We start from the raw sequence: 24,457 nt of genomic DNA, 5'->3' as shown, positions 1-24,457 counted from the left end.
GAAGAATGGTGTTCATCTCTCCAGTAGAGTTCAGAGACTTGTAGAATCAATGCAAAGGTTCATTGAAGCTGTTCTGGTGGCCCCAACACCTTACCAAGATACTTTATGTTGTTTTTTCCTTTAATTTGTCACCCGTCTGCTGGTAATAAAGCTGCAAGTTGTTAAACTCCACAGATTTTCTCGCAGGCATTTGTTTTGCTTGAGTTTTTTATGCATATATCACATGATGTAATGAACAGTCAACCTCCAACATTGCCTGCCCTGGGGGGTTGCTGACTGCGGTTTCTTAATCTACTGTTGCAAAAGTAATGAATCTGTGAGTAGTTTAACTACTTTATGTTTGTTTCCACTTGATTGGTACCTTTGGCAAGACAGGAAACGCAGTCGAGACGCTGATGTAATTTCTCTTATTGAATCTGCTCAAGACACAATGCCAACACTGTTTCAGCAGATCTGGATCTCCGATTTTTGACTTCACCCCCTTCAGTAGCGTTGTGATAAGGACCAGCAGGAGCCAAACATCACAAAAGGTGGTTTTGTGTTCATGTAATGTGGGAATAAAACTGGCTGGAATTCAGAGTGGCAGAAAAACGAGGTCGCACAGCAACCCACTGGCTTCCTTTCACTGGGGCAAACAGAGTTCACCACCCAGCAGATGTGGGGCTTGTTTTTGTTAGCTGTCACCTTTTGTCTCACAGGTGGTGGTTTTTCTCCATACTGTTTGGGTGCAACAAACCAGCCTTAATAAATATTAATATCACATTTCCAAGCTGGATTACAGCCAAGCAGTTTGTGTCGTTCCTTCATGATTCAGCACCGGTTTGCAGTGGAATCAATAGACACCATAACTGGTTCTCATGTGGAACAATGGCATAGAATAAACATTAAGTCATTAAAATGTCCAGATTTCTGCCAAAGGTGGTGACTATGCCAAATAGAGCGCATTTACTGAGTTCAGTGGAGACCAGATCCTTTGTTGTGGCTTCTCAAGCGTAATTTCAGTGTTGTGTTTTATACGTGTCTGGTTGATTCTGATAAGCTCTAAATCTGCTTGATATTTTTAACCATGCTTTCTTAATTTAGTCAGGTTTCATTGTTACATCCATACTTCTGCTAATGATGCAGTTCAGACTTCTCAAGTTGTTAGAAAAGATTACGAACAGAAGAGTGCAAACACTTGAAAATTCAAAATACTGTTCATTTGGGATAATTGCTATTATTTTCTGCCATTTTGCGTCTGATTTTTCCTCAAGAGGAATCAGCAAAATAAAAAAAATGTAGCTAAATTAAGCTTGAGACAGATTTTGGGCTGACTGGAAATCACACTCTCTGCGGGCAGAACTTGTGGGAGTCCTTATGGGACCGTGGACTTAAAGGCCGGACAAGCCAACGTCTGAACATACACAACCCATAAACATGTCAGCTACGCCCCTCCCAGACTCTTAAAACCTATTAGATGACTGAATGACTTGCATGAATTAAAATGAACAATGGAATTCCTCGCTTTTAATCTGGAAAAGCATCTCCATTTCTTAAAGCTGTACAGAGGAAAACCCCCCCCCCCCCCACCCCCCCACAGCCATATGAGCCATTGTTGCACTATACCACCTTTTGAGAGGGAAAAAACAAAGTGAGAAAAGGCTTTACCTCCTTTCCAACAGGAATCTCTCTGTGTCAGATAAAGAGCCTTAATTGAATGGAGGAGGAAGTGTAGGAAGTGTAAGTTCAGCAGATCCAGCGTCTCCTCGCTCCTTGCTATTGTGGAACTATATTTATGTTCCTGCAGAGGTGGTGGATATCTGCTTCAGAGGGCGTCAGCGTCCACTGCGCGTTACTATACTGTGTAGACATGCCGTCCACTTTCTCAGACAGCTCAGACAAAAATGTATGTCCAATTCACGGTTTCTGCATATTTTCTGTCTGCCTCCAACAACACAGGTTTTCATTCTTTCCTGGATTTTCCTCTCGAGTGTTCGTGTGCAGAGGAAACCCTGCTGCAGACAAAGTCACAGGACTGTTCATGCTCGGGGTGAAAGTTGTCCCTGCAGTCAGAGCTGGTGTGTACATTATACATCTGCGTGCAGCACAAAACCGTTACATGAATTACAATAATTGTAAGTGTTATGCAATGATGCCAGAGAAGAGAACTTGCTAAATGTGCTGGAAACAAAGCATAAGTCCTGGTTTTTGTTAAAGAGCTCGTCAATAATTCAGTGTTTTTGTCTGCAAATCAAATTGTGACAATATGATCAATGTCTGTTACTGTAGTTTAAATGAGTGATTCAAAGCAAATCGTTATCAAAACTTTAAAAAATGAGTTGTGAGAGTTGTTTACACAGTTGTGATGCTTAACAGTGTCAGACGATTCATTTTAAATGTGATTTTACCACTTTTTTTTCAAATTGTAATATACATATTGATATTAGACAAACATTCATAACATAATTTTAATTTCAGCTGTGTCACTCAGCCCTATTTTGTTTTCTAACATTACATGTCTGTGAGGCAGACCTTTAGATCTTTGGTGATTGAACGTTAAGGTTGATCATTTTTCACACTGGACTTTCAGACAAGTCTCAGTAGGAAACACACAGGTGTGATTAATAACACTAGCTGAATTCCTTTTAGCTGCTTCACTTCCCTGGTACTGTATTTCGCATGCTGTATCACTGTCATGGTTTACTGACACACTTAAATAGAACAAAGCCATCGTTAATGTTATTAGTAACACCCGTGCTTTTCCTGCTACTGAAAGTCAAAATGTCTGCTGTGGACTGTCACACATGGATATATAGTACTATGCATGACATGAACAGACTTTTCTGCACGTCTGCACCATGTCCAGCTGTTTCGTGTTATGAGCAGCAGGTGGCACTGCCCTCTGTCCACCCTCTGCTCCCATGGGAGACCGTGACAGCGCTGCATCCTTTGAAATAACTAAATGAAACTCTGCACTTATAAATTTATACATTTAACACAGACAGACATGTTTTGTGCAGATGCAATAAGTCAATCAGACTCCTCTCTGGTTTGTTGGCTGGGATCTCAGACATTTTTTAATACAAGCATTTGCTGGCTGCTGGTCTGCACAGTGGCCCCGAGCCAGACAATCTTATAATGTAAACAAGGACAAAGAGACATTTTAATTAGCAAGCAGCAACATGATCCTCAGACGCCCACACACAGAACTTTACTGTCATGTCTAGAGTGTCTGACCTGTGTGCGTGTGCAGGCCAAAATATAGGTTAGTGCATGTACACGTGTGTGTGTGTGTGTGTGTGTGTGTGTGTGTGTGTGTGTGTGTGTGTGCGTGTGTATAAAGCTATCCATCCCTTGTGCACTGTCAGCCTTTTCGGACAGTCCATGATAATCATCCTCATGATGAGAGCCAGCCAGTGAGGAGTAAAGCAGATCTGAAGTCATCTCCCCAGACACCAGGATCTTTCCTTACAGGAAGTAATATCTCCTGTCTGTTTTTTTTTCTGTCATCAACGCCAATTCTGTACATTTGTCACAGTAATAGGGGATTTAGTGCCTACTGTGCGGTTTATTGGACTGGCATGTCTGTTGACCTGATACTGTTTGTGTTACTCTCTGTCTACATCTTATGGTAGTTATTACTGTTGTATAAGTTGGCACACTTGCAGTGAGAGCTATTAAGATTGAGATCGAGTTACATTAAGTTCTTCTTCAGAGAGTGAATTGAGCCTCTGTTTTTGCTCCCCCTCACTGTCTCATGTTAAACTAGATGCTGAAGATTAGATCCCAACCAAGTCTTTGTCTTTGCAGAATAGACAGTGTCAGGCTATGTAAGTTGCTGCGACTGTCACGGTCTATTGAAGGCGGGAACACACACTCATATAGCATTTTATTTCACTCCTGCATTGCTTCGTACATAGCTGAGACTCATTGAGGCGGTTGACTTCTGTACAAAAACCCAAAGCAATAACATAATCACAAAATCCTAATTCCTTAAGAGTGAGTGAGTATTATAAGACTTGCAAAGCACAGAGATCCATTGAGATTAATGGAAAAGCTTTGTGTCGTGGCCCATTCAAGTGTGTGTGTGTGTGTGTGTGTGTGTGTGTGTGTGTGTGTGTGTGTGTGTGTGTGTGTGTGTGTGAGAGAGAGAGTGAGAGAGAGAGAGAGACAGAGAGAAAGTGTGTATCAAATAAAAAGATTATTTGTAGCATGTAGGCCACAAGTCACCTCCCCTCCACGGACACAAACTCTCTTGTTGTGCCACTCTGGCCCTGGCACCACCAGCTGGGAGGTCTGTGTTGGATGTGACGGCCATTGTAAGAAGTTGTGCGCCGTTTGCCTCCCTCCCTCTCATACTCAGACCCCACACAGCTTTGAATTTTGAGCTGATTCGATCGATACGTTTCCACCTTTTTTTTTTTTCAGTCATCAACAATAATTTCTGAATAGTTTGAGACGTACAGTATCTGCATCTCTTCATTCATCTGAGGTTTAGTGACCAAGACTGCGTTTGTCTGAGTGTGTGTGTGTGTTTGTGTGCGGGACATCTCACACGTGTGGCTTTAAGAACGAGGACACGAGAGGCTTGTTGCAAGGCGACGGGGGCAGATGTTGTCAAGCTCCCCACAGAGCTACTCCTCTTCTGAAGTCGGGACGTTTTCCGCTGCCGCTCGTCTGCGTATCAGCCACAGATTGGCCAGAACTATACAGCAGGGTGGAGCTACTGACACGCACAGTGGCAGAGATTGAAAGTGTACCTGTTTTAAAAAAGACATTTCCAGTCCAAGTTAGGGGGTGGGGGTGGGGGGGTGGGAGTGGTGCATGGAAGGAAACTGGATACTATTTGATTGGTGAGGCAGGGAAAATAGATGTTCTTATGTAACGCCGGGTGCCCTGAAACTAAAGAAGTGACACTCAGTCTGAGGAGCTTTCTGAGGCCTTTTCAGTGGTTCTTCTCTGGTGAAACTAAAGGGATACTACTGGATCTGAAGGAATAACATGGCAGCAAATTCTGAAGCAAACAGTGATTCAGAGGTATGTGCTTGTTGCTTTCCCTCTTGCTGACCCTGCAATTAAGTGTGTGTGTGTGCGTGCTTGTGTGTATGTGTGTGACTTGCTCTTTGTTTTTCCCTCCTAAGTTTACAGCATACAGAAGTTGTCTGTCTTGCACATGTATAATATACATGAGATTAGATAATCCTCATGAAGCCACACACACAGGCTGGACCTTTCACATGAATGCATGTGACCAGGATTTGTGCTCAGATGTGATTTTGCACAAGTAATTGCAATTTTCTGCTAAGTTACTGAGAGGAATATATGAATATTTAAAATATCTGATTTTCATGTGACTGCTAATCTTTTTCTCATGCTGTCCATGTGTAAGATGTTACAGCCAACATGTATTGATCAGGTGTAACAGCTTAATGCATTGAGAGTGCGGTGAATGTCTCAGCCTCTGGTGGTGTAAGCAGTCATTGTTTAGTAGTTGATACTCATGGGAGTAGTTTGGGAGCAGAGATGCTGTGAAAGGACATTGTCTTATCTTCCTTTGACTGGCCAAGCAGAGATGAACTGAAAGTCTGAATATGTGGAGTTTTGGTCACATGGAAATTTACAGGAGCTCTATAGCTGTGGTGAGGGGGGGACTATTTCTGTCTTTTTCTCTCTCTCTCTCTGTCTGTCTATCTCTCTCTCTCTCTTTCTCTCTCTCAGACCTGAGCCAGCTTCACACAGAGCCCTGCTATAACTATCCAAACAACCACAGCATTCACACAGAGCGCACATGGCTCATTTCACCACCTGTTACTGGCCTCGCCACAAGGGGAAACCTCACTGGTATTCAGCCTGTGCATTCCACAACATTCACGTTTTAAAGAGGAATAAACATAGATTGTCGTCTCTGGCGTTGGATGCCTTTGAATAACCACCTTCACATTAACGCTTCTCTATTAAAAACAGTAAAATCCAGTGTGTATAAAGTGATATGAAGAATCTCTCACACTTCACCAGCAGTTTTGTTAAGTAAGCATTCCTGCCAGAAGGGGTGACGCTTGCCAAGCAAAAATGATTTAGCATTCATTGAATAATAGCGTAGTAATTATCGTAGCTGGATTATAAACGATTCTGTCGGCCGCATTTCCTCTCAAGCTGAAATCTGCTTTCATCATAGAGGGTCAATAACAACATGTTGTATAGTTTCTTTATGACTTTTGGCAGTTTCTGATTGCATTTCCCATGTCATACAGGGAACATTTGAAGTGGGCTCTCCCCTGAGAGAAGTGTTTCATGTAGCAAATCATCATCCATCAGCACCATGGCAGCCAAACCTACAACCATGATCCAACAGTAACAAAGCAGTGGAGTCAGCCACACAACTTGTTTATGTTGAATTGGGTTTCATGTCCTTCAATTGTTTCTCAGGGGCTGCATGGACTGACCATGAAGGTTTTAGGGCCACCGTAAAATACTGCGTGTACCACATCTCTTCCTTATCTTTCTCTATTAATTCACAATGGTCTCTTTGATAAGCTTTGATCCAATGATTACAGAGGTTAGTCGTTGTCTTAGTGGTTGTGCAGCAACCTACCATTAACCTGAGACTGCTTATTAAATTTGATTAAAATGACTGAATCGGTTGGTCTGGACTGTATTTAATAAACAGCTCTGTGGTCAAATTGTTGCTTTGGCCCCACTTAATCATTTCATATGACAAACAGCACATTCCAGGACAACATGTCCTCCAGAGTGAATAACTTAGATTGGGCACAGGCTGAACTTCAGCATGGGTGTCCGTTAAGAGGCATCAACACACAACCAGCATGTGTTTATCAGTTTTGCAGGAAATTCTCAAGGAGCAGCTGTTGTCATTATCAGTCATAAGTTTTACTGATCCTGTTCATGAACTACTGTTTAGTTTTCTTCATCTCATTTATTTGGCTGTGTGTAAATTGTGAATGAGTGTGTCCATTTTTAGGATTTATATATTGTGCTATAAGAAGACTTATTCTGTCACATACTGTAGTAGTTTTTGAGCCTTTGTGTTTTTAGCTTGTCTGAGACATTTCCAGTCACATGTCTCGCTTGTGGGGCCTCAGCTGTGTCATCCCACTTTGCACCTGAATTAGCCAAACTCTTGTTTCACCTGGTCTGAAGCTTATTCAGTATGTTTCATCACCAACAAACTCTGCGTGGCAGCACTGATGTTAAAGGTTGCCAGTCGTCAGTCGTAAAGAAATTACTCTCAAGAGGAACTGAAATGTCAGTTCAACCAGTTATGGAAACTGTAATTGGTTCAGGTCTCAGCTGAGACCGGTTCCAGTGGGAGACTCTGTGTGGTAGCCTAATGAAAATGTGTGTAATTGATGTCAGAGCCCATTAGGTTATATCCTAGTTATAGAAGATTGTTTTCACATTCAGTAATTGATACTGAAGAATAAGACTGAGGGGACAGTTTGTAAATATTATATGAAGTTAAGCCACATTTTGTTGATGGTCAGATTTTGAGTATCTTGTTTGTTGGATCTCCTTTCAAATGTTTAAATAACTTTTAAAGATTTGTTTGGCTTTGTTAAGGAAAAATGTTGGGATTGGTTAAGCAATAAAGAAATACTGATATTATATTACTGACAGTCACATTATTATAGTCTTTATGAGAACTGTGGTACAGATTTGCTGCATTTGTATTGTTGACCAGAGGTGGATTGATGTTTGTGTTGCCATCAATCATACATTCCATAATTATATTGATTTATCTGCTTCACATACAATGACCTAACTTGGTTTTCTATTTGCGGTGATGTGATGTGGAAGTGGTCATGCTTTTTAAGTTTGAACCGGCTGACTTTTAGGAAATTCCTAAACAAGGATGTTTTAGCTGATCTGAAACACACAGGACGCGCTGTCAGAAGGTGAATGTTATTTTGCTGATAGTAGAGCTTTCTGCATTGAGCACTTTACTAAGCCAACTGTTTCCATCATGCCTGCCTCTATTATGTAATCCTAGTTTTTTTGGTCATTTTTGGAAGAGTTGACGAGTTATAGTGCAACAATCTTCTGGTGCTGAGTGAGTGATGTAAGAGCTTTTCAGTGGGATTCAATCCAAGCAAAGGATCGAATGCTACTGCTTCTGTGAAACTTTAATGGTTTAATAAAGTTTGGATCTCAGCTAGTGGAAATATTTGCATGTGGAAAAAGTACACACAGTAAAATCTGATTAAATGTCTCTTCTCTGTTGAACTTCTAAGTTTACTTAAGTGTAATAATTCTCCCGTATCCATTTTCCTGAAGGTGGGAAGAGAGACGTCAAACTTTAAGCTTTTCCTACTTTGCGCAGCTGTGTGCCAGGAATACCGAGTAGCTCCGATTGGACAGTTTGTCTCGCTGGAAGGGATGACGTCATCAATAAAACTGCTCTCCATAACAAACACTTTTGTTCTTGAGCTGTCGTGAGCTCTGTTGATTCTTGCGTTTTTCCTTCCAGCTGACTGTCATAATGTCAAATAAAAAGGTCGAGGGAGAAATGATGTGTTTATGGCCACCTGGGCAGGCAGACGTAAAACTAAAGATCCCATTTACAATCAAATTCCTTCCCTTATTGTATGCTTTTTCAGCTGTTTTTGGCTGTTTTTTTATATTTATTATTATTATTATTATTATTATTATAATAAAGAATAATCACATCTTGCACTGATGGCCAGTTTGGTTCAGTGGGAAAGTGAATCTGCCACCTGCACACAGTAAAGCCTCATCACTTAGACTGAAAGACAGTGTAACCAGACACTACAGTATGTTTGGCTTAAAGAAGAAACCTCTAAAGGTAGGATCACGTTTAGGAATGCAGCAGAGGGAAAGAGGGAAATTTGATGAATAAAAAAATACCTTAAGAAGGAAACACAAATGAAAATGTAAGTTTATAACATCAACACAAGAAAGGAAGGAGGAGAAATGCAGGGCTGAATAAGTTTTATGTCTTTTGATTTAGCTGTTTTAGCTTTTATCCTGACATTTTGTCCGTTATGGTGTCTCTCAGTCTTTCAGTCTGGCTTTCAAAGACAATACACCCTCCAGAGTCAATACTCAGATTACATTTTGGAGCAACTTGCTGCATAAATTTACATATGAATGAGTAAAGCTCCTTAATGCTTAATGTGGTAGACTAGTATGTTGGCGTATAAATAGTTTGTAATGAATTCATTCATTAGCTTTATAAGAGAACTCATTAGCATAGAAGGTTATATTTAATATATCATTTGTGAGCAGTCCAAGTCGCTCTAATCTCACAATATGGTGGATACGCAGGTTATCTGATTGCTTTGCTAGACTGAGCCATCAAGCTAATATTAGTCATAGAGGTGTTAATGGTGTTAAATGTAAATGTATGTTTTGTCATGTCTCATAAAGAGCTATACAGCAGCAGCAGAGTAGATTCACCAGTGGAGCGTGTATTTCGTGTGTGTGTTGGTGTGTGGCCTGTGAACAGTGACGCGTAGCTCGTCAATGCTGATGATCAGTACCCCGGGGGCGCAGAGTGGCTCGATGGGGCTGAAGGACGCTGTGTCCTGTGATGGAGGTGTATAAATGCTGGGACTCGTGGTCTCCGCTCCCTGCTGCCTGCTGGAGTGGGCATGAAGAGGAGTTTACGCAGAGGCAAGAAAAAGAGGCTTTACACTCTGATAAAAGGAACCACAGGTGAGGCACTGAGAGAGAAAAGGTGAGGCTCCGATTGGAGGGTGAGCATGACTGGTTAATCTTTGTAGTGATGCAACACTTTTCTGAGGAATAATAGGTTTGTGTTTTAATATCATTCCTGTATTTGCTGCGGATGAGATTTAGCTACATCTGATTGTTGAAGGCTAGTTTCTGTCAATCATCTCGGTACCTCAAGTATTTCTGCACCAAAATCAACAAAAAGTACTAAATTGAACGCTAAGCTTTGTGTGCATTTCTGCTCCAAACTTGTCAAAGGTTTTAGATCGACCATCTCTTCTATTTAGGTCACAGCAGCAACCATGTTGGACATTGATCTGCTGTGGTTGTAGTGCAGGAAAACAGGTCACTGATTTCCTAAACTGTGAAACTATCAATGTCTCCTCTGCCCTTAAGCTCTAAATCCCAGCATAATTAAAACTGTAGGCCATGGATGGATGACACAGAAAACCATGTAGGGATGACAGGATTTTTTTTAGGATTACAGGATAAGCTTTTTTTTTTAACTGTGGTTGAACAATGATGGAAGGACAACACACTTAAAACGGAAAAATAAATGTCAAACCTTTGCAGCAGAATAGTCATTTTTGAATCCAGACTGACCCTGGAGCAAAGTCTGTCTGGTCAAAAGTGTGTCTCAGTGTGTATTATGTTGATGTTTGATGTTTTCGTCAAAGTTTCAATGACTCTCTGCATTATGTAACTGCAGCTGGAGCAGATAATCTTATCAACTGGAACTGACATTGGCTGGAGTGGTGCATTTTTGTTGGTGCATGAAACACTAAATAGGACGGTATCAGAGTAACTAATAACATTAGGCAGTGCTGTAATGGCAGGAGGCCAGATTGGACCAACATTACACTGTAACACTGGATACAACTGCCCTCAAAATGCCATTATGTATCACTCAATCACCTCGCTGGTTACTCAACCAAACAGTCGACTTATCTGTGTTGCAGTCAAACCATTTCCTGCGTCATATGTTGTTACTTTGGCCATATTTAATCATTTAACGTTTTTTTTTTTTTTTTCCATTTTCCCACTTGTCCTGCCTGATCAAAACTCACTCCGTCCGCCTCAATCTTTCAACCCCATGTACTTTATTTCCTCATGGCGGACTCTTCGGGTGTCCTGCTCCTTTCTCTTCCTGACGTGACCCCCCTACCCCCCCCTCCTTCTGTTCTTTGCCCCACTAAAACCTCTCCACATGCCTGCTCCCTTCCGGTTGGAGATTGCAGAGTGCACTGTAGCCCCAGTTGCAATGGAGGACAGTGACCATGAGGTTCACTCTTCATCAGATGAGCAGGACTCCTGCCCTCCCCCCACTAATAACAGCACGGTCCATGATGCTGAACAGGTACCGATGACACCCCCAGAAATCCCTGTTATTACTCTCCCTTTCTAGTCACAGTCATCAGTTGATTTGGCTACTGCAAACATACTACTTTAACTTTACCTGTTGAGCTTCGTCTCTTTCTTCTCACAACAAAACCAGAAATGGAGGACCTTTTCTATTTCCTTTTCTTTTCCTGCTACAGCAACCGACTCTGCTTTTACTCCTCAGCTAATGTATAGTGCATAAACATAGCACGAGTGCAGAGTCACATTACGGGCCTTCGGCTGAATTTAAATGGCCTCATTGCTTTTTTAGTGCCACTGCATTATTTATCTTTGTTCGTGACTAGCAGGGAGACTTCAGTCTCCACAATGAGCACAGCAGCCTAAACTAGGAGCTGAATATCCTCTTTCAGGAAAAGCTACACTGGTTTTTATTGTAGCTCTGTTACAGCTCAGTAATTATGACCAATGGAAATCCAGAAATGAAGAATAGATCATGTACCCTAATGTCTGAAATTGTGCTTCAAGAAGGTTTTTAATAACTCAACCATAAAGAACGACAAATTAGCTCTGCGAAATGTACAAAGTGGCAGGAGATTTATAACCATGATGGTGGAAAAACTGATGGCAGTTAACTCTCTGCTGCAAGGAATGTACAATTAAACTTACGCCCAAGTACTGCAGCTTTAGATTAGATTCATAGTAATAAAATAACACAAATCCACTAAGATAGATGCCTGGTATAACTGTTAAACTCCATCATGACTCATCCTCATGTCACTGGTTAATGACAACTCCAGTTTAATGGCTCATCACTTTGTACTATAACCTGTTAAAGCAGTTTCCTTTCATAATATGTCACCCGTGTTTAGTTTAAATGTTTCTACCAACAAGGAGATTCCACATTCAGAAAGGTTGAACAAAGATGAGAGTACACCTGCTACAGTGCAACTAGCTGAGATCATATTTTAAGTTTATGTCAGAAAAAAGCATATTCTGTCGCAAAGTAAGTGAACCCTTTACAAGCTTCCACAGCTTTCTCCTTGTTTGACTTTTAAATTTCCTTTACGCTGCCCATCTGCAATCAATATTCAATACTGTAAATTGTGACTCTGCCTCAGTAAGACGGTCACATCTCTTCATTAAACTGTCTGTGTCTCTTCTGTAGAATTTATAGCCAAATACTGTGACCGTTTCTAAAAGTGCACATTTTCTGCTCTCTGGATCTTTCTCTTGCTTTTACGTTCCTCTACCAATCTTTTCCTCCGCACTCTGTTTTTTGCCACCTGCTCCTCTGCACCGCCTTATCCATCCCCTTCAACCTCGGTGTCTCTTTAGCATTCAAGCCAATCAGACGACTCAGAGGTGGAGAACATTATGCAAGACCCTCACCACCATGGAGGGCATGACCACCACCATGACCACACGCCGCACCATCATAGCCATGAGCCTCATGATGCAGACAGGGAAGCTGAGGGCGAAGACCGCCCCCACACCCCTTCTTATCTGCGCCCCCCTGTGGCGGGCAGGGCGCAGTCGGATTCAGGTTCAGACCCCAGTTTGCCGCAGAGCAGAAGTGTGGAGTTTGACTTGTCGTTCCCCGTCAGTCCCTCCAGGCCCAGAAGCCCCTGGGGTCGATTTGACCCTTACGACAATAGTGAGGTAACGCAGAGAGGCCCAGCCGGGAAATCCAGAGACGATAAACAAGATCTTTGTGGTTCAGTTCTGCTTTTCAAGGCGATGTTGTTCTTCTTCAGACTGACTGATACAGTACAAGATTGTCTAGTTGTTGCTTTATGTGATTTTAAAAGAGGATGATTGATGTTGATGATGTCATTGTCCTCTGGAGGAAAAGGTTGTGATTGGTGCTCTGTGATGGCAGCACTGCATTTTGCTTTTGTGTTGTTGGCTTCAGGTGCCAAACTTCTTGTGGGAAAGTTGTGATAATGTTATACTGTAAACAAGAAACCTAATCTTTTGGTCGATTACGAAATTGAACAATTGTTTTTATGTAGCTTTATGTACGTACATGGAAATTTTTGCATACCTGAATTATTTTTTTTTCCTTTTGGCTTATTTTTAGGACCAGGACAAGGAGTATGTAGGTTTTGCAACGCTGCCAAACCAAGTGCACCGCAAGTCAGTCAAGAAGGGATTTGACTTCACCCTCATGGTGGCAGGTAAATCCTAGTCTGCACATTAGCAGACATTTGATCTTAAGCCCACCTTTTACTGAAGAGACCGCTAATCACAAAGTTTAACCTCACTCTTTCTCTCTTTGTTGTTCTTTGTTTGAAGGGGAGTCTGGCCTGGGAAAGTCCACCCTGGTCAACAGTCTCTTTCTCACAGATCTTTACAAAGATAGGAAGCTGCTCAATGCTGAAGGTGAGGAAGTCACAGCTTTTGATACATATTTTTGTTCTCTTTTGTTTGGCAGATATTTGTCCCACAGTATAACATAGCTGATATTTTTTTTAAAATATGGTCTGTTTGTGTCTCATCCTTAGAGCGAATCACGCAAACAGTAGAAATCACCAAGCACACAGTGGATATAGAAGAGAAAGGTGTCAAACTGAAGCTCACTATTGTGGACACCCCTGGCTTCGGGGATGCTGTAAACAACACTGAATGGTAAAAGTCCTTCATGAATAAAAAAAAACCAAGCTGGATAACCTCATTTGAGCTGTACTGTGGTCTAAAAGTAATGTGCAGCAGTTCAGCTGTTACATAGTCAGCATGGCCTCAGAGACTGAATGTCCCTGTGTGTTTCTGCTCTAGCTGGAAGTCAGTGGCCGACTACATCGACCAGCAGTTTGAGCAGTATTTCAGGGACGAGAGCGGCCTCAACCGCAAGAACATCCAGGACAACCGTGTGCACTGCTGCCTCTATTTCATCTCACCCTTCGGTCACGGGTATGACAAAGCTGCAGTGCTCATATAGGGATTTACTAACCTCCTCCCTCTACACTACAGTGCTCCAAATAATGGGGCAGATTAATCCATTTACTGCAGTGTGTAATGTCTGTGCTTGCATCAGTTTCACCTTCACTTTTCCTAAAAAAACATCCATATATCACATCAGCTTACATGCTTATTCACAGCTTTTGTCCTGCACACACAGCCGCCTGAGTAATCTAGATTTACTGTAAATATCTAGTGCACCAGTATTTACTTGAGTTGCATTCAGCCCCATAAATTGTTAATGCAGCAGGCTCTTGCTCAGAGTTGAAGCAGTTCTCAGCTGCCTTCAGGTGAATTTACATCTAGTGCAGTGCTTTCGCTCGAATCAATTGTTTCTGCGGAGTGCTGATGTGGTACTTTTCAGCGCATTTGTGCACATGCACTGTTCCACATCAGTGTGCTCATTAAAGGAGAAATCTACCATAAACCTCAAGTTAATGCTTCAGTGCAACCTCAGAATCACAGTGATGGAGAAACTGCTCCCTCTGTTGATGAGCAACAGTCATTGCTCATCACATACCAGAGCAAACCTCTGATCTACCATACAATTTACTCTTACTTGTCTCAGAGACATCATCTTACAGCTAAAATTTTATGTGAAATCAGTGTCTTCACGCTGCCAACATGCATTTTCAAATCAGGTCTGTGTCTCCGTTGTTACACAGTTGGTTCACACTTAGACTAAAGATGGGCAGGAAAAACTCACGCCTGTCTGATGCAGCTGTAATATCTAACAGTTAAAAATATCACCTCCTAGTTATAGTCTTCATCTGTAACACATACACAGACATTACTGTGTCTCACTGTACTGTATATGTATGTGTGTGTTGTATTTTTTCTAGCCTTCGGCCTCTGGATGTTGAATTTATGAAAGCTTTGCATGAGAAGGTCAACATCGTCCCCATCTTGGCCAAAGCAGACACACTCACCCCAAGTGAGGTCAAGAAAAAGAAAATCAAGGTAAGGCTTATTATTGTTCATGAATTGTTGATTTAAACATAAGTTACACCACATAGCAAAGAGATTCACGGATCTCTTTTATCAGTTTCTTGGTAATAACAGTCAGTCTCCACTTGTGTTGTCATTGATAGCGTCAGTCACACTTTTACATTCAAAATACATGTTTTCACTCTGTACTTTCTCCTCTGTGTGGCTCCCTGCAGATCAGAGAGGAGATTGATCAGTATGGTATCAAGATATACCAGTTCCCTGACTGTGACTCTGACGAGGACGAAGACTTTAAGCAGCAGGACCACGAGCTGAAGGTGAGAGCAGAAACGGACAGATGTCTTTCCCTCTCCTTTCTTCCAATTGTCTTTTCTACAATTTGGGGTTCTCAAGCTGTTGAAGTCAGTACGGCTCTTTGTTTAAATGAACATCAGTTATGGTTAGTTTGTGTTTTTGCATCTAAGCTTTTTCAGTGCGAAGAAAGTCATTGCAGCAAGATCAAGACACTTCAAGAGTTGTTATTGGATTATTGGACATTTCCTGATAATTACATAAGGTTTCATTTGTAATTCTTTTGTACCAGGATGCTCATAGGAAACACATCACTCTTCTTCCTCGTAGTCTAGATCACATCAGTTAAGATAATATTGTAATGATGTTGATGAATGAATATATAGACCGTATGACCTTGACCGTCTACTACTGACTACACAGTCTTAATGAGTCAGCCTGTCTCTGCTCTTCTCACAGCATGAACTGGCGCTGAGGACACTGTCAGTGTGCCAGTGTATATCTCTTTGCCTCTTTCCTTGAGTAGCCTCTTAAAAGCATAAAAGCATCAACTGAAGCAGACAAATAGAAAAACGGAAATAGATGAAGGGGAAAGTTTTATTATTTATGTTTAAAAATATATGTTAAATCTTCAAATGTGAGTGAGCAGACATGAGGAAGAAAAAGAAAGACTATTAGACCCACACAAAGACACATCTGCACTGCACCATTCTGTGCTGCATTGATCCATCCTCAACAACCGACTCATCCACACCCTCTCCTGCCACAGCTCTTTGAAACGTTGTAATGATTTGTTAATTTTGTGACCCTTTCTGTTCCCCCCATAAGGAAAGCATTCCTTTTGCAGTAATTGGCAGCAACACAGTGGTGGAGGCCAAAGGGAAGAGGGTGCGAGGCCGTCTGTACCCCTGGGGCATCGTAGAAGGTAGGTCCCTTCTTCAAGTCCATCCTGAGCTTAAGTTTGATTTGTAGAAAAGCCTTTAGAGTTTGGACGAGGCTTCACAAATTTTATATTCAGGTACATACAGAAAAAAATGTTGTGATAGTGTTTGATCCCCATATTTGCCTGCATGCAGTAGGGTGGGTTAAATCCTAAATAGATTGTTGAATTTCATCTTCACACTGTGGTTTGCAGTGGAGAACTCGGCACACTGTGACTTTGTGAAACTGAGGAACATGCTTGTTCGCACGCACATGCAAGATCTGAAGGACGTGACCCGGGAGACCCACTATGAGAACTACAGAGCCCAGTGCATCCAGAGCATGACCCGCATGGTTGTGAAGGAACGCAACCGCAAGTACGACACACACAAACCTTGACAGTACATATTATCGTGGCCTTCACACGTTGATATTATATAAAAATATTAGATATTCAGATATCAAGAAAAAAAGTATAGAAAATATAGATAATATAGATTTATATCCTTTGAATTTAAGTGTTATTTTAATGTATTAAATAGGTTAGGAGTTTTCCTACATTTATCCTCACAGGCACATCTATTTCTTGATTCTCCTAATTAATATTTTTAGCCACACTAGCGTCATGGATTTGTGGATGTTGGTTGATCCACCACTTTGGTCCAGACTGAAATAACTGATTGCCATGAGACTTTGTACCATTATTCATCTGCATAGGTGGTTTCTGAGCTGTAATGTTGATCTGAAACACACCACACTTAACAAAGTTGCACTGCAGTGTGATTTTCTGCTACCTGAAGGTTATGGCAGCTTGGTGAAAGTTTGTCTTGCTGCACGTAGCCAAGTTTAAGACATTCAAACACGCATTTCAACCTCACCCTTTGTGATACAAAACAGTAATATCTGCATAAAGAGTCTTAGATGTAACAAATACTGGGAGCCTGCCTTGAAAAAAATATGAACAATGAAATGGCGACCTCTCACTAAAACACTCTGAGTCTCTTCCAAAAACCAGCCGGACATTATAAATGTTGAATGTATGTCTGCAACCTGTATCTCTCTGCAGTAAACTGACCAGGGAGAGCGGCACAGACTTCCCCATCCCCATGGTGCCTGACGTGACGGACAGCGAGACAGAAAAACTCATCCGAGAGAAAGACGAGGAGGTACGGCACGCCGAAATGGAGTCACATCAACACCACGATCGTGACCACGAGCACGAGCCCGAACACAAATCTGACCACCATGAGCACTCAGACCCTCAGCCCGACCCAGAGACACACTCAGATCTGAAGGCTGATGAAGCGCTCTGAATGTATTTAGCTCACGGATTTTGTTTACCCAGAAGCTTTCTTTGAAACACGTTCAGGTCGTGTTTTCTGGGGTTGACAATGAGTAGCCTCAAAAAACACGAGTAATTATACATTTAAAGCCCTACTCCCCTACCCTCACAAGTCTTCTGAAGCTTTGAACTGTGGGTAGAAAAAAGAGCTTTCTGCTTCAAATCATGCAATTAAGGCATGATTTAGGAACACTATATATGTTGCCTGTACTCATGGCGTCGCCTAGAGTTAAAGCTTCAGCCAGAAAGCAGGAATCAGCTGTTTACTCCCCTCTCAGGCGAGCAAGTGTAGAAAATCCTTGGACCTCGTCACACATGAAATTAGTCAGGTTTGTTAGGCTACTTTAAACAAAACCCAGATTTTACCTTGGACAAAAGAACGAGTCAGCACTGCTTTTAACCCCGTCCCATGACTATTTCAATACTGCCAATGTAGTTTAACTGCTAAGACGAGTAACGAAGGACAACAGGGTGAGACATTGTAATCTTAGAACTCCACAATAATTGTTATTGAATGATCATGTTAACATGTGGTCATCTGGTACCGTTTAAATCCTGAATTCCTGAGGTCAAAGGGCTAAATAAAATTAGTATGAAATGTGATATAGATTGTTTTTATCTTCATCAACAGTGGGCAGCGGTCCAAAGATATATTATTAGAGGAAATATTATTAGAAGAGAACAAACCCTCCTTGCAGTTTCCTATTATTTGGATTATGTACATACTATATTAGCCTAATGCCCAGTCAAAGTGATTATTTTAGAGTCCCTGTTTAAGGACACGTTCACATTTTTTCAGGTCTACCCTAAAACAATACTCTATGTGCATTGAAAGAGTTATTGGTCACTGTAATTGTCATCCTGGCCATACTGGCTGTGAAGAAATCTCCACTAAAAGAGACTACAAGGTAACATCATGGTCAAAGTAGAATTTATTGTTATTTACTTTTTACACAACACTCAAAGTACGGGGGAATAAAACTGTGTTCCTTCAGTGCTACAGTGTAAACAATATGAACTGACAGTAAAAACAGTAGTAAGTAAAAAGATAATAAAGAGCAAGTCATGTTGAGTAAAGTGAAATGGATCAAAAATGCCATCACATGTAAGAATGTGCCTTTCTTCATTAAAGTTTTAAAATATATTATGATGAGGGACAAAGTCCACAGGCCTTTTTTCATGCATAAATTATTTCTCAAGTTCAATTGAAGATAAAATGAGGCTTCAGCAGTCTGAGTTAGACAAACCAAGTAGATATCTTACGAATTAAGTATGTCCATGGAAACACAAAGAGGTAATTGCATACTAAAAAGATTCTGAAGATCTCAATGTGTTGAACTCTGACCGTTGATGCCTCATATCAGCTTCAACTGAACTGTTGACAGGACTGTGGATTTTAGCCGCGCTTACATTGAAATCACTTCTTAGCAGCCTGTATGGTCAGCAGGAACAATTTCACTTTTAATGTACATATAAGCATGTGAGTATTGTATTAATAGAGACTTGAACTCATCCTTAAAGGTAACTGGAGTTGGATTAAGCAGAAATACATAATTATATATGGTTAAAGTGTTTACTACAACCAGATACAGCTGATGGTTCGTCTGTGTTCATGATGCATTATCAGGACCTTCCCTTTCCCCGTTTAATCCCGAGAAGTATATTTAATCAAATAAAGAGACTATTTTTTTCCTCAATTGTTCTTTTTTATTTTCTGTGTAAACAACATTAAGATTTGGTGACAAACATGACAATGTTACTGTAAAACTGTGCTATCACACTGTGTCAGGAATGTGACCCATAAGCTGTAATACACAAAGCACAATCGCATCACAGTGCAGACACACAACACAACTGTAGACTCTAAAAATAGCACGCAGCAAATGCTCCTCAACAAATGTTGTGTAATGTTAAACCTGAAAGAACAATTGTTAAAACTAAAACATGATCAACTGGTTAACCAACTAACTGTCATGAGTATATTTTGGTATCTTGAAATGCTGCTTTTTTAATATTAAATACGATTTAGTGTAAGTGAAAAGGCAGGTGGAGGAGCTCTGCACGCTTTCAGCGCAGGTCACATGATCTAATCTATAAAGAACAGACTGATCTGCCGAGTGGTATCGACGTGTGCAGTCACGTGTGAATAATTTGCTTGTACAAAAGGCTGCACAGCCCGTTGACACACTCAGACTTCACACTGCCATAAAATGTTAATCGTGGATGTATAAAAACTTGAGTCACAAGCGAACTATGGCGTTACGCTAACATTTGTCTCATCTCACCCCACAGCTGCGGCGGATGCAGGAGATGCTGCAGAGGATCCAGGATCAAATGCACACTCAAAAAGACGCCTATTAACACAAGGACACCGGTCACGCTGTGTACATGTCTCTCTCTTACTCACTGGGGTGAAAAAAAAAACAACAACAAAAAAAAACACCCAGGAAAACTTTTATTCCTCTCTTGAACATTGACATCCCTACATGTCCAAACAGCCGCCACTCAGCCTCATCAACAGCACATCACACATGGACCAGGGACCTGGCGAGGAGGTGGTAAGACGTTCTGACATTAGCAGCTTATATCCTCTCCAGAATCACTGCTGCAACACACTCGACCCTCCACTCTGCTGTTTTCTGTTTTGTCAAAAGTATAAAAGAGAAAAAAAAAAAAAAATTAAAAAAAAAGCAGACTTGTTTGTTTGTTTGAATGAATCGGCCTCTAGTTTGAGGGTCTGTGTAGTAAACTAGTGGAATAGCAGCATTTTTCAACTTTATTTAGCCACATGATCACAGTGTTGTTGTTTATGTTTTAAGGTCTGATACTGTATGAGGTTTACATCTAAGTACTGGTGACCTGCTCAGATTTTTTGAAGCACATTTTTCTGGTGCAAGTGTTTATTTTTTTCTCTATAGGTCAACATGCATATATATACATATATATATATATATATACTGTAATAATTTAATTTTCTATATTACACTCAAACATTTTTTCTACAGATTTATCATCCTTTTATGTGTTCCTGGTTTTATTTAACTACACTCTACATGTAGTTCACTGCTTGACATCATGTATGAATGACTGTATATTTTCTTTAGTGTTCAGCTGGTGTGGTTTAATCTTTATGCAATGATCGTTTAGGTTGATTTAAATTTGAAGTTTTATGTGTCTGCATGTTTATCATAACTGCCACCTTGTCGTGCACCCTCCGATGCCTCACAGCATGGATGTTAGTGGTGCTGCTTGGCCAGTCTGAACTCACAAAAGAAACCACTGCTTATTGATCGCCATATCAAGATTTAATACCACCTAATTTTTTTTATTTTTTGTTTTTGTCATGATAGAAAAATCCATTATTATTTCCCCAAAGCAGAGTTGTTTTAAAGTCTGAGTGAGATCATCTCATGACCGAACCATCAACACATGTCACATGTAAGAGCTGATGATAGTTGTTCGAGATGATTATGATTTTGTTAAGACAAGACCCTTATTTAGCATGAGGTCAGTGTCATAGTGAAGGGTTGCATCAGAGGCCATGCTGTGTTTTTATGTTTGCATGTGTTGTGAAGGTTACTCAGATTGCTGATCATTTTATTGATCATAAAGTTATTTATGGGCAATGAAAATATGTAGCTACTTAACTGTTGGGGAATATATATATATGGAGAAAAGGTGGATTTTTATTTTTATTTTTATGTTGGTCGGTCATAATTTTGTCCTCAATTCAAGGGAACTCATATGTTGGATGTGTGCTAACTTTAACATTTTGTTTTCTTATAACCAAAGCCAACAATGACAAACTTAATTTGTCCTAAATGTTGGATTTTCCTTGTGGAAGATGGAGAGGAATAAATGATCTAAGCCAAGAGTAATGATCAAAATTATTGGATAAACTTTCTCTTGCTAATAGTTTCTGTACAACTCTGCCATGTTGTGTGATCTTTTGTTAAAATTACATTCCTCAAGTGTTTGTCCCAGAGTCAGGTATTGCCTTTGTTTCTTAATTTGTTTGTTTTATATTAAATTTGTCTTTTGTTATTCTACTTTTTGGAGTATATTTATGTAATAAATTTATAAATGAAATGTGGACGGAGGGGACAATATGTACAAATTCTAATATTGTAATAAAAATATGAATATTTCATCACGTCTCCATCAGACATTGGGTTTTGCTTCATGTTGTGAACAGAATGCTATGGCTTGATTTTTAATAAAAGAATTGAACTTGTAACTAATTTCAACCAATTCACTCTACATAAGATTTACACCATTGCAAACTGCATTATAAGATACATATTTTGCGTTAAACCGGGACTTTAGTTAACAGAGTTGTGACTTGAAGGCAGCGGAGCAGTGAAGCCCGCCAACTGTGGTGGCGCCAACTAACGGCTGAAATGAGTAGTTAGCTGATTAGCTTCTGTGGCCAGTTAAGTGCTTTGATAAATAGACGTTTTAAAATGTAAGATTTACCAAAACAAGTCGGTTTTGTTAGTTAACCTACGTTGTTTTGAGTATCAACATGGCAGCGGCAGAGTCATGAGACTTTATAGCAGCTAGCTGCAAGTTTAACTGCAACTTGACAACCTGTTGGAGACAATTAGCTTGGTAACGTTAGCTAACGCCAACTCGTCCTGGTGGAGGAAACGGTGAAGCTACACAAACTGTGAGTCAATACTTAAATGTTAATGTTAAGTCATGCTTTTTCATGAAATGCTGAGGTTCTTGTACTTTACTTGAGTATTTTCATTTAATGCTTCTTTATACTTGCACTGTACTACATTTCCGAGGGAAATATTGTACTTTTTACTCCACTACATTTATTTGACAGCTTTAGTTACTTTTCAGATGAGGATTTGACACTGGTAATATAACGAGCTTTTAAAATACAACAGATTGTTAAAGATGAAACCAGTGGTTTCCAACCTTTTTGGCTTTTGACGTCTTACAAAAAGCTGTTTGTAGTCGGGTCACATTTCAGATGTCTGTGAGTTAACAGCTCCACCAAATAGTGATTTTTCCCTCTAAACGTCTCACATGGTTTCATTTCAATAAATGTTCAAATGATTGAATACTTCACCAAAAATCAAAGATTAGGGAAAAAGTCCAAAAACTGAAAACAGATTTGTGAATCAGAACTTTGTTTTTTCTTCTTTCCTCTCCCATTAATCATCTCACGACCCCCCCAGCTGCAGCAGCTACAACAGTAACATGCTGCTTACTCAATGATGCTTCAATATTAATAATCTAATGATGTCATATCAGAGGGACCAAACCACTACTTTTACTGCAATACTTTAACTACATTTTGCTGCTAATACTTAAGTACTTTTACTTAAGTAGTATTTTTCATGAAAGACTTTTACTTGTAGTGGAATATCTTTACATTGCTGTATTGGTACTTTTACTTAAGTAAAGGATCTGAATACATCTTCCACCACTTCTCATCAAGTATATATCTTATAGTGGCTATAAAAAGTAAAGTAGCTATCTTAGTACGCGTGATAAAGATATTACCTGTGCTGTCAAACTGTGCACTGTTTTCACCACTGTAAAAAGGGTTTGGTAAATCAAAATATCTGCCATAAGAGACGCTAGTAGCTGACATATTACTGCTGTATTACTTTTTCCTTTTTTGGTTGCGAGTCTTTACTTCTGCAAATGTATTCACGAGACGTGATGAATTCAAATAGGCAAGTAGGCAAATAGTGGCCTGCGGGTCAAATCTGGTCCTCCAACAAAAATATTTGGCTGCCTAACAAAGGCAAAGTTTTCCCTTTTTATAGATTACATCAAATCTTTTACATCACTCTTGATAACAATGTTAACACAAGGCTCATGTAAATCCCAATGATTATATCTTTGTAACATCTTAAAAACTGCATAGCACAGGTACATAACATAATTTGGCCTATCTGACCAGAACATGACACACATCTTTTGTTTCAGCCATAAATAAAGCAGGTGTATTACATGTGGATAAGATATCAATTACATTTCTAGTCTCATGTGTGTTCATGTGTATAAATATTTTTTTTTCGCCAAATGAGTGTTAACATAAGCTGCTGCAACTCTGTTAGCCCTCATTTACTAAACATCTGCCTTCAGGTACAACCCTAAAACTCTTTTATAAACCAATTTTATTCTTGAATGAATTAAAAGGCCTTTTTTTTTTTTTTTTTAAAGCTATACCTTCTTTTTGTTTAAACAATTTAAGAGCTGTTGACTACCATATGGTCATTTTGGTGGCTGTAGTTTGTGCTGCTTTTGAGTTGTATTGCGCTGTAATGAGAGGTGTTTCTAATAGTTAGTCTGCTATCATTGATATTTATAGCGTGGACAAAATGTTATAAACATTTCTCAGTATCAGTAGTAGTTTTAGTTAGCTGTACCTAATAATAAACTGGACACCGAGTGGTCATGTCATGTTTTGTGCAAGGCATCAAAGTTACACAAAATATCAAATATGTTAAAAATCACAGATCAAGAATCAATAGGAAACGATGTTTGTATTGCTACAGTATAATATAAAAAAATACAAACTGTGGCTCCAGACATTTGTAAACATAATACAATTTATTAAGTATCTTTTTTTCAATATTTTTTTTTATTTTACATATTTCCCCCCGGCTTTTTACATAATACAGTTAGATCTAAATGCAGCCCAACATTTACAGGCTATATACAACTTAAACTTTCTCCATAGGGAAAACACACAAGTATACTGTTGCTTCGTCAAGTATCTGAATCCTTGTCAACTTTTAGACATTTTGTTTTGCTACAATATGATTTCAAACTCATATATGATTTCAAATTCATTCACGATCATTTGTGTATAATCTGAAAATGAAAAAAGGTGACAGAACAGTTTAATTTAAGTCTTCGCTGTAATCATATTGCATCAGAACAAAAATACAAAAGAACCAAGGGGTGAATACTTTCCAAAGTGGCCGAATGTGATAT

The 24,457-nt window shown here is 39.9% G+C and overlaps 1 protein-coding gene across 5 annotated transcripts in view; it reads left to right on the top strand.

Annotated features, from left to right (window-relative positions):
- Positions 1 to 21,641, top strand: part of sept4b (septin 4b) — a 48,790-nt gene extending 27,149 nt beyond the window's left edge. The window contains exons 3-15 of one of the 5 annotated variants that reach the window (XM_042413142.1): positions 9,464 to 9,672; positions 10,929 to 11,047; positions 12,367 to 12,690; positions 13,112 to 13,208; positions 13,327 to 13,413; positions 13,536 to 13,659; positions 13,807 to 13,941; positions 14,832 to 14,949; positions 15,153 to 15,254; positions 16,057 to 16,153; positions 16,364 to 16,526; positions 17,216 to 17,315; positions 19,784 to 21,641. In XM_042413142.1, the coding sequence (XP_042269076.1) occupies positions 9,609 to 9,672; positions 10,929 to 11,047; positions 12,367 to 12,690; positions 13,112 to 13,208; positions 13,327 to 13,413; positions 13,536 to 13,659; positions 13,807 to 13,941; positions 14,832 to 14,949; positions 15,153 to 15,254; positions 16,057 to 16,153; positions 16,364 to 16,526; positions 17,216 to 17,315; positions 19,784 to 19,852 (1,599 nt within the window). In that variant the 5' untranslated portion in view covers positions 9,464 to 9,608 and the 3' untranslated portion in view covers positions 19,853 to 21,641. Of the gene's footprint in view, positions 1 to 4,875; positions 5,017 to 9,463; positions 9,673 to 10,928; positions 11,048 to 12,366; positions 12,691 to 13,111; positions 13,209 to 13,326; positions 13,414 to 13,535; positions 13,660 to 13,806; positions 13,942 to 14,831; positions 14,950 to 15,152; positions 15,255 to 16,056; positions 16,154 to 16,363; positions 16,527 to 17,215; positions 17,316 to 19,783 lie in introns of those variants that run through there. The other 4 variants (XM_042413143.1, XM_042413146.1, XM_042413145.1 and 1 more) reach the window with 4 other exon arrangements.
- Positions 21,642 to 24,457: the final 2,816 nt, after the last annotated feature.

The sequence above is a fragment of the Thunnus maccoyii genome, chromosome 6, assembly GCF_910596095.1.
Source record: "Thunnus maccoyii chromosome 6, fThuMac1.1, whole genome shotgun sequence".
In the NCBI taxonomy this organism is placed as follows: domain Eukaryota; kingdom Metazoa; phylum Chordata; class Actinopteri; order Scombriformes; family Scombridae; genus Thunnus; species Thunnus maccoyii.
This window is presented reverse-complemented; position numbering and strand designations above follow the sequence as displayed.